This window comes from Drosophila bipectinata, chromosome 3R (assembly GCF_030179905.1).
Source record: "Drosophila bipectinata strain 14024-0381.07 chromosome 3R, DbipHiC1v2, whole genome shotgun sequence".
In the NCBI taxonomy this organism is placed as follows: Eukaryota; Metazoa; Arthropoda; class Insecta; order Diptera; family Drosophilidae; genus Drosophila; species Drosophila bipectinata.
Genome location: NC_091739.1, coordinates 15123804 through 15139471, shown reverse-complemented (window position 1 = coordinate 15139471; position 15668 = coordinate 15123804). Strand labels below are relative to the sequence as shown.

At 45.8% G+C, this 15668-nt stretch overlaps 1 protein-coding gene across 7 annotated transcripts in view; it reads right to left on the bottom strand.

The window, feature by feature from the left end:
• Nucleotides 1–14095, bottom strand: part of Calx (sodium/calcium exchanger 3) — a 40830-nt gene extending 26735 nt beyond the window's left edge. For 2 of the 7 annotated variants that reach the window (XM_017247782.3, XM_043212342.2), the window contains exons 1-2: nt 6717–7187; nt 551–2671 (exon numbers count right to left, since the gene is read on the bottom strand). In XM_017247782.3, coding sequence (XP_017103271.1) covers nt 551–2400 — 1850 coding nt within the window. In that variant the 5' untranslated portion in view covers nt 2401–2671; nt 6717–7187. Of the gene's footprint in view, nt 1–550; nt 2672–4754; nt 4907–6716; nt 7188–13423 lie in introns of those variants that run through there. The other 5 variants (XM_043212345.2, XM_043212347.2, XM_070280875.1 and 2 more) reach the window with 4 other exon arrangements.
• Nucleotides 14096–15668: the final 1573 nt, after the last annotated feature.

The window sequence follows — 15668 nt, the reverse complement described above, 5'->3', positions numbered from 1 at the left end:
AATTAAAAGACCCAATTATTCCGACTTTAATCGATTCGCGGGCCATTCGCTCACGCACCGTCGACCTGACTATTCCCATGGCGGAAATTGCGAGTTTGCCGAAGGATACCGCCGGGATATCGGTCGCATTGCGTGACATCGATTGTTGGGATGTGCCGCTTCAAAAACAGGCATGTAGGCATGTAGGGGTGGCATGTAGGAATACAACTTGGCCCAGTTTAGGTTTCTGTTAGCACATCGAAATAAAACTTTTGGGTCACCAAGTTTGGGGTTAAGTTGGCTAATGCCATCAATGAGAAAGGATATTTTGTAGCTTGACTTTAACACAAAAGGACTAGTAAGGTTTTCCCTCTATATCTTTGGGGTATTTCTTTGCTTTAGGGAATCTAATTTCAGTTTGGTTTAAAAGCTATTAGCAACTATTTCTATAACAAATCTATAGAATGCGTAGTTCTGCAATTGCTAAAATTTTAAGAACACTTGATGGTACAATATGATGTAATGTGTAATATGAAGTAGATATAGTAATCTATACTATTTGGAGACTTACTCAGTTTCATTGTTCTCGAAAACTAGCTCGCCATGTGCGTCCTCGTAGTCCTTACCCGGCATGGCACTGCCGCTCTCCGTCCAGTAGGGCACGATCACTGTGCCGCGGGCACCCGAGTAACGCATAATCTTTACCTCGTAAAGACCCACTGACTCGGAGATTTCGAAGGCCGAGTCCGTGAAGGCGAAGATTCCAGCGTGATCGTCGTCCAGGATCATGACAGTAGCTATCTGCGGTACGGCCAGTTTAATGTTCTCCGATGGATTGAAGAGTCGGATGTAGAAGCACTCGTCCTCCTCGAAGACGTCGTCGTCGATGACCTCGATGCGGAAGCGCTGTTCGTCGACGCCGGGCGGGAAGTTGAGCTGGCCCCGCTTGCCGACAAAGTCGGTGCCGGCAGAGGCGGTACCGTCCTGGGTCTCGAAGGAAACGGTGGCGTAGTTGGAGATGTCGCCCCGTCGGACAACGCGCACCTCGAACTCCCCGCAGTTCTCCATGACGGTGTAGTGGCCGGGCTCAAAGTAGACGCGGGTGGGCTCGTCGCCGTCATCGTCCTCGCTCGGGTGCAGCTGGGCCTTCACCTCGGTTAGGTCGCTGTGGGCCCTCTCCTGGATCTTGCGCATCAGGTTGCCGCTGCCGACCATACGGCGGGTGGCCTGGATGCGGTAGAAGGCGCGCGATTTGTTGCTCCGCGCCAGCACCTGCTCCTGGGCCATCATCTCGAGCTGTTCGAGTTCGGCATCGGGATACTTTTGGCGCAGCTCGGTCAGCACTTGGATGTATTCGCGACGGGCCTCGTCGAACGCCTCCGCCTCGTTGCCCCGTGACGTGGGCGTCGCAGTCAAGGCCCGAGGACCGCCCTTCTCCGCATCCATTTCCACCTGGTCGTGCTCGCCGGCGACGACGGTGCCGCGCTTGTTCACCCGGTAGTTCTTGTCCATGTATTTGTAGACCAGCAGCCGCCGCTCCGCAATGTACGCCCAAAGCACTGTGAGCGGGAAGAAGAGCAGCGTAACGATCGCCTCCCACACGGAGATGATGCCGGGCGTGAACACCGACAGGATCAGCCAGAGCCACACGTAGGCGAAGATGGAGAAGGCGGCGGTCACTGTGAACACTCGCAGATGTCGGATGCGGCGCACCTCGCCGGCTGGGATCCAGATCATGCACACCGCGATGATCATGAACAGGTTGTAGGCGGCGGAGCCGACAATGGTGCCGGGTCCCAGGTCTCCGCTCTCAAATTTCTTGGCGTAGATCTCGATGACCGATAGCAGGATCTCGGGGGCACTCGAGCCCAGGGCCATCAGCGTAAGATTGGCCACCGTCTCGTTCCAGATGCGCACGTGCATCACCTGCTTTTCGTTGTGGGGACCTCGTACCACCACCGACCGCTCAATGGAGGTGATAGCCTCGATGGAGGCCATGAAGCGGTCTGCAATGATGGAGACACCGACGAACAGGTAGATCAATAGCATGAAGTAGACGAAGCCGCGCACGAGGCGGTCGCCTATTGAGATGTTGGTCTGGGGCATCCATAGGGGCAAGACCAGGCCGGGGCTGCACTCGCGCAGCTTCTCCACCTCCGGACCAGCGGCCTTCATTGGGTCCTTGTTCTCGTCTTCAATCTGCACCGGCACCCCTTGCTCGCCCTCCTCGCCCTGGCCCGCCTGCCGCAGCCGCCGGCTGAGGAAGTGGCCCTGGCTGAGATTGCTCTCGCTACTACTCGTTCCATTGAGGAGCGTGTACCGCTCATCGTTCTGCTGCACCTTCGCCAGCGACTGGGCAGTGGCGTAGACGAAGATCACGAATAGTGCGCAGGTGAAGATCGATTTGAGGAGGAGCTGCATGGTAGTAACTGCGTCTCTAGTAACTGGTTCTACAAAGTGTTAGTTTAGTTTGGGCTGGGGGGTACTCTACTTCTCCTGGAAGCGGGATCTTCTCTTCGTCTTGGCCTGTCTCTGGAAGCTTTGTTGCGTTCGATTTGGCTGTGGTTTTGTGCTGGTGGTGTTGGTGGTGGTGCTGCTGCTGGTTTCTAGTTGCATATGATGGTGACACTATGACGTGCTACCACGCGGATGCATTCTCGTTCAACACTCTGACGCAGTTGGGCCGCTGCACCTGGGGAAGATAAGTAATCGGGGGCATTAGAGGCAGGTTGGTTTATTACGGGAAGAGCATTTCTATTCCTATTCAGAGACCTATTCTCGTACTGACTATTTCGGGCGCATTGCATCACAAGTGTGTCGCCATGGCGTGAAATGACAAAAACTAAAAAAAAAAAACATCCAAGCAATGCCAATGCGAAGGTTGCAAATAGCAGCTAGAAATGCCCACCCAGATCATCCACATTGGGAGCAAGCATACCCCAAAGAAAGAAAGCAATATAAATATATATTTCAGTAGTAGAAATTGAAATACTAATTTGTAATACAAAATGTTCATAAAGTCAAATGAAACCTTCCTAGTATCCTTAATCTGATTATTTAAATCCTGCAACATAGAAGGTCTTCTCAAAGGGAGAACAAATTTAATTAACTGAAAGTATTTCTGGCCAGGACAGTGCTAAATTGACCAAAAATGTTTTCTAATTTTATTTAATATTTTCCTTTTGTTCCGCTTTATTTCCCTGCTATGTGTTGGGGGGCTTTGAGCTTTGCCAGGCAACTTGTTTTCAGCTGTTTTGTGTATTTGCACGAAAACGAAATTAAATACGTAAATAGACAGCATAAAACATAAACAAAATGCAGCTATAAATTCAACAGAGCTGGCGGAAAACTACGGGCAAACAAAGCACATTTTCCGAGGAAATCCAAAGCAGACCCAGACAGAGATGAAATGAAATTCAGTTGAAGAAACTTTCCTGCAATTGAAATCGTAGAGTGAAGAGCAGAGTGCAAGTGCATTGCTGCGGGGGCGATATTCCCAAAATCGATAATGTGCATACATAATTCGCCAATGTCAATAACGGGAATGAGAACCGGAACCAGATGGGCAGAAACGAACGAGGGACAAGGTTCATATAAATGTTGGATGGCGATAAAAAGCCAACAAGTGACTGACAGGCCAAACCAAAGATAAATGAGGAAGAAAAGAAATGTCAAGTGTGGAGAAATGCGCCCGCAAGCTGTTGGAAGAGAGAGGCCCCAGTGGCGTCTTAAGGGGGTCATGCCGTGTTGAAGCATTTTTTGTAGATGATTTTTGGGAATTTAGTTCTTTGACCCATGAAAAGATAGAACTTTAAATTTTGTACAAAATGTTAAGCATATATTCAAGTCATTATGTAAATTTTTTAAAGTGAAAAATATTAAAATTAAAAAAGATATAGCCAGTTGAAGAATAGTACCAAAAAACATGGTATGAACCCCGTGGAAGGGTTCTGAGTTCAAAACACGGAATCGGAATGTTATTATTTATTATTTTTTGGTTTTTTTTAAGCCTTATTGTAATGATATCTGGCTTAATTACTAACTAACAAATATTATTTTTACTACAAATGCTACTTTATTTGTTTATTTATTAGTTCTTTGAATTATACGATTTTTCGAATTATATTATACGATTTATATATTTTCTATAATATCGCAACTGGCGTACTAAAAGTATGACTTGTTGATTATTTACAGCTCAGTTTAGTGGTATGTATATATTTTTGGTAGTATGCTGTGGCTAGAGCTTTTGTCACTGGCTTCAAAATCCAATAAATCAATATGCCCGATGGTTTATGACGAAGGGGCTGGCTCTAAGATAATCATCAACGTTTGCATTAATTTAGCAATTACAACAAGAGCTGACAGCAGCAGCGATATAAGTACGTATGTCTGTGATGAATAGATAGGATAGGCATAGAGCGAGACGGAATGATTGGGGGGACAGAGTGAAAGAGATAACAAAAAAAAAACAGCTGGTAAGCGATGAGGAGAAATGGGGGGCGCTGCACAGGGAGAAAGCAAATGAAGATGAGCAGGGGAGCGCAGACAAACAGACGCCCCTGGGAGCCGAGAACATATGCTGCTTCAGCTGGTCGGGCATTCCAATTTTTCCCCCTGATTCCTTTTTCGCCCCCGCTTTCCATTTTCCGTTCCAGCGGTAAATTGCATTTGGCCATTATTGGAAAATTGTTGCACGTCGAGTTGAGAGATTGCAAATTAATTAAAAAGCTTCGCCCTTAGCCGGGGCCAGGCTCGCCTCCGGAACTGCTTACATTTCCTTGAATCGCTTTATTTATCAAGCCAATGCTCCTTAAAACTAAAATAGCTCTTAGTTTCTTAATTTTTTTTTATGTATAATTAGCACAAACACAAAAAATTAAATAGACGAGCGTCTGGCGATTGAACGCGCCGCGTTTCGCCAAGGATTGCGACTGAAACTGAGCGAATATGAAAGAGTATGAAGGTGGAAATAGAAATGGGAATAGAAATGGGTATCGGTATGGGTATGGGTATGGGTATGGGAATGAGAACGAGGGGCATGTGAACTCAAATGGCAATAGAAAATTAGACAAAAAATTAGAAAATAGAAATAACGAGAGTGGTTCGGGAAATGCATAGATGAGCGGTATCGAACGAACGGCAATTTGTTTACTTTTTTCCTCACACAACCATCCTAGTACGTGTGATCCAATTTTCCGCCTTTCTCGCCTCAAGTTCATGGCACATTCCCCATGTCTAGTTAATCAAACTGGCTGAAAACTCTGAGTTCCCTGTTCAGATGTTCACCAAGTATTTAACCCAAAAGTCCACCCCATTTGCTCATATCGTCTGCCTGGCAAAGATTTCGGATTCCACGCTATCGAAATCTCAATCACAATCGCAATCGCACGACTAATCCTCCGCCAGTATCCCCACATTGCCACCTGTCTCTGGGGTCCAACTGCCTCTCTCTCGTCTCCCATCGCCCCAATCGCTTCGCTTCGTCTAGCCAGGTCTGGTCTCTTGCTCTCCCTCTCTCTCTGTCTGTCTGTCTGTCTATCCCCAAAAAGTGTCCCCTCTTTGTCGGCATTTCTCTGGCATGTCTCCCCCCAGTGGTTCATAATTATTTTGGCTTTGTTTCATGCCCGGTGCTTTTTTTGCGGTTCTGCCAGCCAGCCACCTACGATGGGAAATTGGGCGGAATATGACAAAAAATTAGTTGAAAAAGAAATTATTGGACCAGCTGTAGAGTGTCGAAAGGTCAATGGAGCATATATGAAAATAAATCTATGGACTCTACAAAAAACATACACTAAGCATTTATTTTCTCGAGTTGCTTAATGTTCCTAAATCGAATGTTTATCCATTAGCTATTGCTTGGGATTCGCACTTTTAAAATTTGAATAGATTTTTTGAAAAGCAAATGCCACATGAGAGGTACATTTGAAACATTCTAAAAATAACAAACACACATAATCTCTAATTGTAAAACAAGCAAACAAGCACGAAAATTATGTTATTTAAATAAAACATCTTATTTCAAATAGAAGAATCGTATAATTAAAGTTCTAAACCTTTACAATCATGATATTGGGCCTAAATACATAGTTCTACGATGACTTTTTGGTTAATAATTGTGTGTTTTTTTGATGGGTTTTGGCTATCGGGCTGATTTATTTTTTCATAGTGTGGTGGGCAGTGCATTTTCTGGTTTGTTTATTATTGTCTGCGGCCTTTGGCTAAGTTTAACAAAATGCAGGCAATCATTTTGGTAGCCAAGCAAAGATCTGGCTAATTTTGTTTCCCGTGTGCTGTTGGCTTTTCAAGAACACTTTCATTGCGAACAAAAGACGAGAATGCTCCCCAGATTCGCAATATGCCAGCCAGACATGTGAGGATTACAGCATTTCATGTGGCTATGAGGCTATGTGGCTATATGCTTGGTGGCCAAACACATAATTTATTCGCATATTTTCCTTAGCCCTCTCTCGGCTAAGCGGCTTTTCTATTTCATTTCTATTTCCACATCTCGACATATCGCTACAGCTCGCAAAAATACACCTGCTATCAAAATAATAGCACTAAAAATACCACAAAGATAGGGGGACAAATCTTACTGCGGGGACGGCCTTCAGGCCCACCCTACTGGGAGGGTATAATGGGAGGGTTTCCTAAGCTCAATGCTATTTTTCCCATCAGAATAGTACTTCGCGTGGTAGAGTGGGTTCGGGACTTGTCCCTGGGGACATACTCACTCTGGAATTTTTTCTGGACTTTGGTTGGGGATGGTCTGGAATGGTCACGGGCCAGTTACTAGTAGGGAATCCACTGGAGACAGCTGGAACTGGCCTGAGGAGAATGTGGCTGTGGAGAATAGAACGCCCTGCACTTTTCCTCAGACGTGTCAATGCATAGTCTCCTTCGCCCGGTTGGTCAGTGGCTTTCGCTTGCTTCCTGGCAAGCAACTAAGCTTGCCGCTCATCCAGTTGCCGAAGTCCGTTGACAGCTCTACCGGCACCAGCGATGAGATAACGGTCTGGCAACGGGCACTGGCTCGGTCGGATGGGGAGGCGGTGTGGGGACTCACCTTGGGGTCCGCTCTCGGTCCTTTCGGTGTGTGTCTTTTAATGAAAGCGTCAGCGTCCGTTTCGATTTTGATATTCATGAAGTATAAATCAGAGCCGATTCGCATTCCCATCCGCACCCGCACACGGATCGCGTGCCATGTGGATCGTTGCTATATCGCCACTTTGGCAGCAGATATCTCAAGCCCACCACTCCCCCAGCACTCTCCACGATCGCCCCTGTCCATAGGTATATAAAATATATATAGACTATTGTACTCTATGTTTATGACGCACGAAGCGGCCTCAGATACGGCGACTCGATAGGGAGAAATACAATAGTGGCTTCGTTTTAGTTGGCGATAACTGAACAGCAATTACGCTGATAGCAACCCTTCATCTTGATGTTCTTTCTACACGGGGAATAAGTGTTATATGATCCAATTTTAATCAAAAGGAGGACACACTCTTGAGAGTCTAGCGTCACGGCCTATCTTTTAAGTTACCATCCACAATTGTGCAATTACTGATACTGAGTCCCAGTAAGCCATTGCCCAAACGTCATAGCTTGGTCACCGCAATGGCTGACAAATTAAATATTTATCATAATGCCCGGCCAACCACAACCAAAGTTATCAGCCATAAGCCCTACGCACACACACACCTCCTGAAACCTGAACCGATTACTAAGTTTAAATCCATTTCACTTTTTCCAGCTCTGATTTTTGGTCTCTAGTTGGCAATATCCTTTTCAGGGGGGTGGGGGGGAAGTACTAGATTTGTCAGGCTGCCGTGACAGAGGTATTTGGATTCGTTATGCTAACAAGGGATAGCCTGACAGGTTTCGGTGCTCGCCGCTCGATGTTTTCGGGGATACAATGGCAGTCCTTACAACAACGGTGACGGAAAATGACATGTTTAATACGGGGATCGAGTGGGAACAGTTGGCGATGTCAGCATATTTCTGCCTGCCGTTTATTGGCGACATTTGGATATTGTCCTTGTTGCTGTTGTTGTTGCTGTTTCGGGGACTGTGACGTTATAACAACAACAAGTTTGATGACGGTCGTTATGCGAGTCGTCGATTTGAAATGCCTTCTTGTCACAGAACTTCTCAGTGCCAGAGTGTCCTTATCTGATGTGTGGTGTGTATGTGTGAGTGCGTAACAGTGTTAGTGTGTGTGTATGTGTGCGGATTGGTGGTGCAGATGTGTATCATGTTGTGTTGACAGTTGAACGGGCCGCCCTCCCACACACCCACCGCCACCGCCACCGCCTTGCGACTTCACGCCTGTTGTGTGTTGTCAGAGCGTAAACTGTTTATTATTTAACAATATCCTTTTTTTTATGCCAGGCTGGGTGTGTGTTTTGAGCATTCTTATTTATTTATAACTGTATTTCACACTTCTGCAAGGATACGCAAAGGGGTCGAGAATAAAGCTCTGATTTAAGATTTAAATAGTCGGACGTTTAGCAAATCCACTGAAGGAAAATGTTTCAAAAATAATATCCTTTGGAATATTTACATTCTCACTCAGAAGAACTTACTTAGGTTAAGAAAAGTTTAGATTCAGCCTCATTAATACCCATATTTTCTTCCAGTATAACCTTTTGAAAGCCCCCAGTGGGCGTTAATGGGCGTGTTCGAGCCACTCGACTAAGCAGCAGAGCAACAAGGCGCACATTTCTCTTATATCTCCAGCGAGAACGTGAAGCGGAAACGGCTCTTAAGCAGCCCGCCTGAAAGTAGACTACGCAATCCAGGTCGTATCTCACCTAGTTAATGGGTGTGTGTGTGTGTGTGTGTCGATTTTAGCCATGTTGGATGGAGACCGCTGATGCGTCGGTTCATCTGCCAATTATGGCTCCATATCGCCCGTAGGCATCGACACAGAATTCGCTTCGCTGGCCAGTCAGGCGGTAATGCAATCAAGGCCTCCCGGCATGGCATCACATTTCAACGCATCATCAGCAAAGGCTGGCAATGACATTGATTAGATTTTAAATCGCTGGAACTTTAAATGTCAGGATATATCTGTATGTACATCTGCAGATTTTTGCAGCTCCTCGATGGAACTCTGAACTTGGGTAGCATTAGTCACGTCCCGTTTTTGACTAATAGCCTTTTCTTGTGGGGCTTCCATTGTCGTAAAATGACAACAAAAATAGATGCAGTCATCTAGTCGAAGCTAATGCGAGTAGTTGTCAAGCCAAATACACAATCATATCTCTTCCACTAGAGCGAATCTCTCGAGTGATAAATAATAATTAACACCGCCCGCTAATCTAGCTTGAAGCGACGAGCTCGGATAATATATGAGCTTGAATAAGCTTATCTATTCTTAAATATGCTTTAAAATACAATCTTATGAATTCAGCAAACTGAGAATTTAAGTAAAGAATTTGGAGCATGTTTCTGGTCACGTTATTACCACTTTCCGGACGGATAGAGTTGCTTTTGGCCCTCCCAGAGGAACATCCCAGAACGGAGTTTTTGGGGGAAAAGCAGCTGCGTGCCGCATTAATATGCGTGGGTGGGGTATTATGTCGCAGGGCTGGTATTGATTTTTCAGCAGAACCTAGCAGAACGGAAGGAGAAGACCCTGACATGCCAAAGTTGGTTTAGATAGCGCTGTTAAAGTTGTTCGCCATTGCCATATCAAAAGTCGGTTAGGAGGGAAGTGGGTGTTGTTGCACAAACTATGTATTTGCTGCCAAACTTGGCCTGTGCTTGGGCCTTGGGTCGGGGGAGAACTTTAACTGAAACAAGTCGGCCAGTTAGGGTGGCAAAAGAGTTGCCACTGGAATCGACAATTTGCCGTGTGTCGCTGGCAGGTTTCGACATCTGATGGATGGATAGATGCCGGGCTGGATGGACGGACCACACCAGATGTTTGGACACGGACCGGGGGGAGTATAAAGCGAAGGCAATCGGTCAGTGCATCAATCAATCTTTCAATGAATGAAAATGCTGACGCAGAGCTTGATTAAGTCGTGGCCAATCAGCAGAACAAACATTTGGCCAAGTGATTTCGTTTTTTTGGCCAACAGTTGCCGGGCCATGTTTCTCCCATACTCGATAAGGACTGTACTGAGTATAGCATTGTCATGTAATTTGTATGCTTGCCTTGGCATGAAAACGGCAACGATGTTGCAGGCTGGCTGGGAAATCGCCGAGAAAAATCACATTATCCCAACGCCATCATCGCCATCAGCGGCGCTATCATGGTAATAATCATTGTGGCAGCAACAGTTTCAACCCACAAACAAATTGTTATGCCCCGCCTTGGAAATCCATTAGAGCCAAAACGGCGCCCCATAGCTTACCAAGGCTAGTACGAGTGTGAGTACGAGTATATGGGATGTAGTTTTTGGCCCGGAACCAGGGCTGATAGCGGCAGCTAGGAGCAAGAGCCAAAAGGACCTCAATGAATGTTGAAAATTGAAATGGAAATTAAGTTCGATCGAAGAGCAAAAGATGAAGATGAGTTCGGGGCATGTGTGGGTGCTCTAAACGACTCACAAACTTACAGGCTCGAATGTGGAACCTTTATCCTACACTTTTGAATTATTCACCGTATACAGCAACTGATTATGCCCTTTGCCGGCGTCTTGGACCTTTGGCCTTGATGAATATTTCAGACACGCATCACTTCCACTTAATTGAAATAAGGATGCCGGATTCGTGCTAATGTGACAGAGATTAAGCCCGAAGAGTTAATTGAAAGCGTTTCAATTTCGTTTCCTGTACATGTGTCTCGGCATCCAAATTCCAAAGATGACTTCATGCAGAGTGAGAAATTTCTAGCTAACTTTGATATGACTTGTACTTATATCATTAATCATACAAGCTTACATATACGTATATTGAGTCACTAAAATGAAGAATTCTTGACAGCCAATCAAGAGTTTTTAAGTAGAATCTATTGTGTGAGACTTTAAATACATTTCGTATATTATTCCAAAGCCTGAAAGTTAGATGCCTCTGAGTATGACAGAGTCTTTTGTGGGCTCGAGTCTGTTGTGTGTGTGTGTGGGTTTTTTTTTTATCGTGTATCCTGTTAAGCGGAAAATTATCATTTCCTCAGCGTTTGTTCGCTCAGTCAATGGAACTCGACCGTCAAAAGGGCGGGTGTGGGTCGGCAGATATGAAATGAAAGGTTTTCACTTTGGTTTCCGTGCTGACACAATGCCAGTTGCTGCTCCTCCTGGCTGTGTGTGTGTCAGTCTGTCTGTGTGTTTGCTGTGGCTGTGCGTGTGTGTGAGTGTGTGCTTAGGTGCGTGACAACGGTAATTTAGATATCCCAATATCTTGTTCTTTTCGCGCGTCTTTTGTTTCGCCTGCCAAGCGCCACAAAAGCTGACTTAAGGCCTGGTTGTCAACGCCATCGCCGCCATTTTGTGAATCTTCTGTACCCCGCCCCTTGTACGTCCGTTTCCTCTCCATTTTTTAGCTGTTTTTCCCCTTATTTATGGTCTCTGGCTTTCCCTTTACTTGTCTTCTTGTTGTTGCTTTCCCCGATTTTTGTCATCTTTATGGAATTTTTATCTCTTTTAATTTATATTCGCTCACTCCGCCCATCATCGTCGCAGTCGGAATTTAATTGCCCCAAACGCTCCCACTTTATGGAGAAGAAGCGTAATCGAGTGCTTGGCTTGCTTTCTGGAAAAGCCGCTTGCATTTTATGCTCGACTTAGAGTAAGCCTTGAATTTCAGCATTACTCACCATGCTTTATGGCTCAGCCCATCTCGATGGTCGGTTACGACGGTTTACGGGGCGTATGCGCAATTTGATGCCACATGCAAGTTCAATTTAGCAGCAAAAATGGCAGACTCGTCCCTTTCTGGCTACTTTTTTACTGTCAGACGTATGATTAACTCTGCTCCTGCCGAGTCCTGCACAAACTTTACACCCGACAGGATTCTTTTTTTTTTTTTGTGAAAAAGGATTTTTGTATGCAGCTTCAGCTGCAGCAGCTGCTGATTCTATGGCATTGTGTGAAACTCAGACTCAGTTTCTGGCTTTCAGTTGCCATGGCTGGAGCAACTGTAACTTTGGCCGTGTTTACTTCCCCATTGTTGTTCAATTGGGTGAGGTGGTGGAGGATGGTGGAGGGTGGGGTCGGCAGGACCTGCCACGCCAGTTTCATGAATCAAACATGACCAAATCTTGTTATTTGCAGTTTCCTCCTTCTGGTTTCTTTTATGTACACATGTGCGCGGTTTATTTTTGCGTTAGCTAGAAAAGTTAGACTTTTCCCCCCCAAAAAAAAATAAGAAAAAAACCTTTGGAAAAGTTTTGTATTTCGCCACTGTTTGCGGCTGGCGGGCTTGTATGCCACATGCAAGTCATAAGCCTTTGAGTGCCTGCCACTTTTCTCTAAGCCTTTAAAGCGACGAGCACTGCGCTGAGCTGGGTTGTGGCTCGGCAGTGGTTTGTAGCTTTTAATTACACCTGAATCAGCTAACGGCCAACAGCTGTAAATTAATTCCAGCCATTTGAAAGCTGCTATCCATTGGATTTTCTCTAAACTTTTCGCTCGAATGGCTCTTTATGGTATTCAAAATTGCTTCAGGTGTGGGCTCTTATCGGAAATTGAGAATCTCTCGAGTACTTCGGAGTCATGGTGATGCTTGGCTAGTCGGCTAGATTGATTAGCTAGTTAATTGGCACCATTTAGATAAGATACCATCTCAAACGGCGGTCCGACCCGGCCCGGCCCCAATTCTCAGAAGTCCCAGGGCCGACCCTTTATTCAATTGTGCGGCAGTGAAAGGACTCCAATAAATAAGTGAATGAATGAAAGGATATTTATTTGTTCGAAGGGCGAGGCAACGAGCGGGTCAAAACTGAATGAAAATGGTAAGCAAATGTCAGGCGAGCGAGGCGAACAATTTGAGTAATATTGACAAAGGCAAATGCCACCAACCAACGCCCACCCACGCAACCCCCACCCACCCACGCCTAATAATAGGAACAAAACGTGCTGGAGCCAGTGCCAGAGCCAGTCAAGTGGCTTACTGACTTTTGAAGGAGTCGCGAGTCGCTTTCCATTTGTTTACTTTCGCCTCGTGTTCTTTTTTTTTTTTTGTTCTTCTGAGGTTCTTCTGCGGTGCTGCATGTCTTTTGAGTCGCACAAAAGACTCAATTAGGCGTCGCAGAAGACAAAGACAAGGCGGCGGACAAAGCCATATGGTTGGCCCAGAAGTTGCCGCTAATTCGCAGACAAAAACGAGGCCTCGGCGAGCTTAATCGATAGCGAAACGGGAAACAAACTGACAATTGTCACGGACAGGCCGTTGTCAAGGTAAGTCCCTGTCAAGCGGCATACGTTGCGTATGCGTAATGCCAAAGCTAGACTAGCTAGAAGGAAATGCGTGCAAATATAATACCTACCGGCAATCAAAGATGAAGGCGCCAGGCTGGCCAAAATGAGCTGCTACTGATGCTGCTGCCGCCGATGCTGCTGACACAATTTTCCACGCTGCAGAGTTGCTGTTACTTCTGCTGCAGCTCACAGATACACACGCACACAGCCACACAGGACACACGGGATGCGCACACGAAGCTGATGGTGATGCTGCTACTGCTGGTGTTGGCCGAATTTGCAGTTGCGCTTGCCACGAACCCGGAGGCTGTTGAACTGCACCACTTTGAAGCACTCTGAACCGAGCTGAACTCTTTCTGCGTATGTATGTGTGTGTGTGGGTATGCCACTCGGACTCGGAATGGGTGGTTAGCTGTGTGTGTGCATGTGCAGTTATCCCTTTTAGTTATCCTCTTTCAACTCTGCCACTTTATTGCACATTTTCATCTTGGAGCTCAGCCGCAGCTGCAGCTGCTCTGGCACTGGCACTGGCTCTGGCTGGGGCTCTGGTCGGTGGCGTTGCCAAAAGTGAAAAGAGGCGGCCGGCGGTCAGAAAACAGGTTCAAATGTCGGCGACCGCAGGCGCAGGTCCTGCCGCTATGTCCTGTGTCTGTGTGTGTGCTGCGAAACTTTCCCAAAAGTATGCAAAGATATTTAGCCTAGTTTCGGCTTGCAACTGTCGTTGTTGTTGTTTTTGCTACTGCAGTTGGTTGATTTCTTTTTGTGTTTGTCTTTATCGTCGTGTACATTTTGCTCGCAAAAGTCTAATTACAAAAATTCGTTTTTATGCATTTTCTCTCAGAATTTATTTATGGAAGATCATTTCAATAACATTAACACTGTCTTGCATTGGTTTTTAAATTTATTTATTTTTTTTTTGTTATTGTTATTGTTGTTAACGCACACCAATATCCAGTCACACACACCCACAATAGAGTGTGTGTGTATCTGTGTCGCTGTGTAGTAAAAATAGTAAAACGCTCGGCACTTAAAATAGGAGAAGCACAGCAAACCCGTTGCCGCTGTTCTCTTCCGTTGGTATTATTATTTTGCTAGCTTTTCCTCTGGTTGTTGTTGTTGTTTCTAAACGCTGCGTGTGGAAATCACGGACAAAAACGTTACACGCTCGAGCGCCGGATAATGAAAGACTAACGGCACCGACCAGCGAACCACTAACCGACTGCCATACTTTTCCGACCGCCAGCCGAACGGACCCGATTTGAAGTCGAGCCGTCAAGCCGAAAGCGCCCAATTGAGAGGCCGGAGATAAGGCTCCCAGAGTGCAGAGTGCACAGGATAAGGAACGGCCTGGCAATGGAACACACCGCCACTGGCCAGGCGATAACAACGATACCGCTCTCTTTCACGTTCTCACCCAGTCGCCAGGTGGCCCCCCTTTGGTTGCTTCTCTCGGTGGTGCAGTTTCAGTGGCGCATTCCGCGAGGGGGATGGGACCGGCCAGGGGATGTCTTAGACAAGCAAGCGCGTAAGTTTTTGACGCCCGTGTTAAGTCGGTTGGAAAAAAGTTTCTGCTCAGTATGCACATATACTCTTTTGCCCAAAACGATATATCAACGATTCTCGAAGAACATGCGAATGGCTAATAATTTCTGGGCCAGAAAACTTAGTCGGGAAACTAATGATGTATGCACAGAGCTAATAAATTGTACATATTAACGTCAAAGTTAAGTATACGCCACGTTGTAACGCCGCCATAACCTGTCATCGCTCAACAGCTTACTAATAAATTATAGTACAAATTTTAACTCGTTATTGAGTTATTGAAATTGTATTTAGTCATAAGACTAACTAGCTAAAATTTAAGAAAAGTAAAAGTTTCCAAAATAAAATATATTTATATTAAGTTTTCATACGATAAATGCCCTCTTTTAAGAAAGTAGCGTATTGCCTTGCCGTCAAAAGGTAGGACCCCAAACAAATGTATTTTCTGCGTTGGCGTCTGCGTTTGCTTTAGGGACCCCGACGGCGGTTGACGGGCCGCGAACACCGAAACGGCGAACAGCGAGCTGTGCAAACCGTCGTAAAAATAAATAAGCAAAAACGGAAATTAATAAGACCGAAATGCCGCCCCTGTCCCCCTGACGGCGTTCCACCATTCCTTGGCGACCCTGCCGCGACAATAGCAACAACGCTGCTGCCATTGCTGTAAATACAGCCATAAATACGTGAAGCTCGCACACACACGTAGAGAAGTGTGGGCCTGTAACCTTTCCCTTCTCTATTATATTGCTTACATTTTTTTTTTGCGTGTGC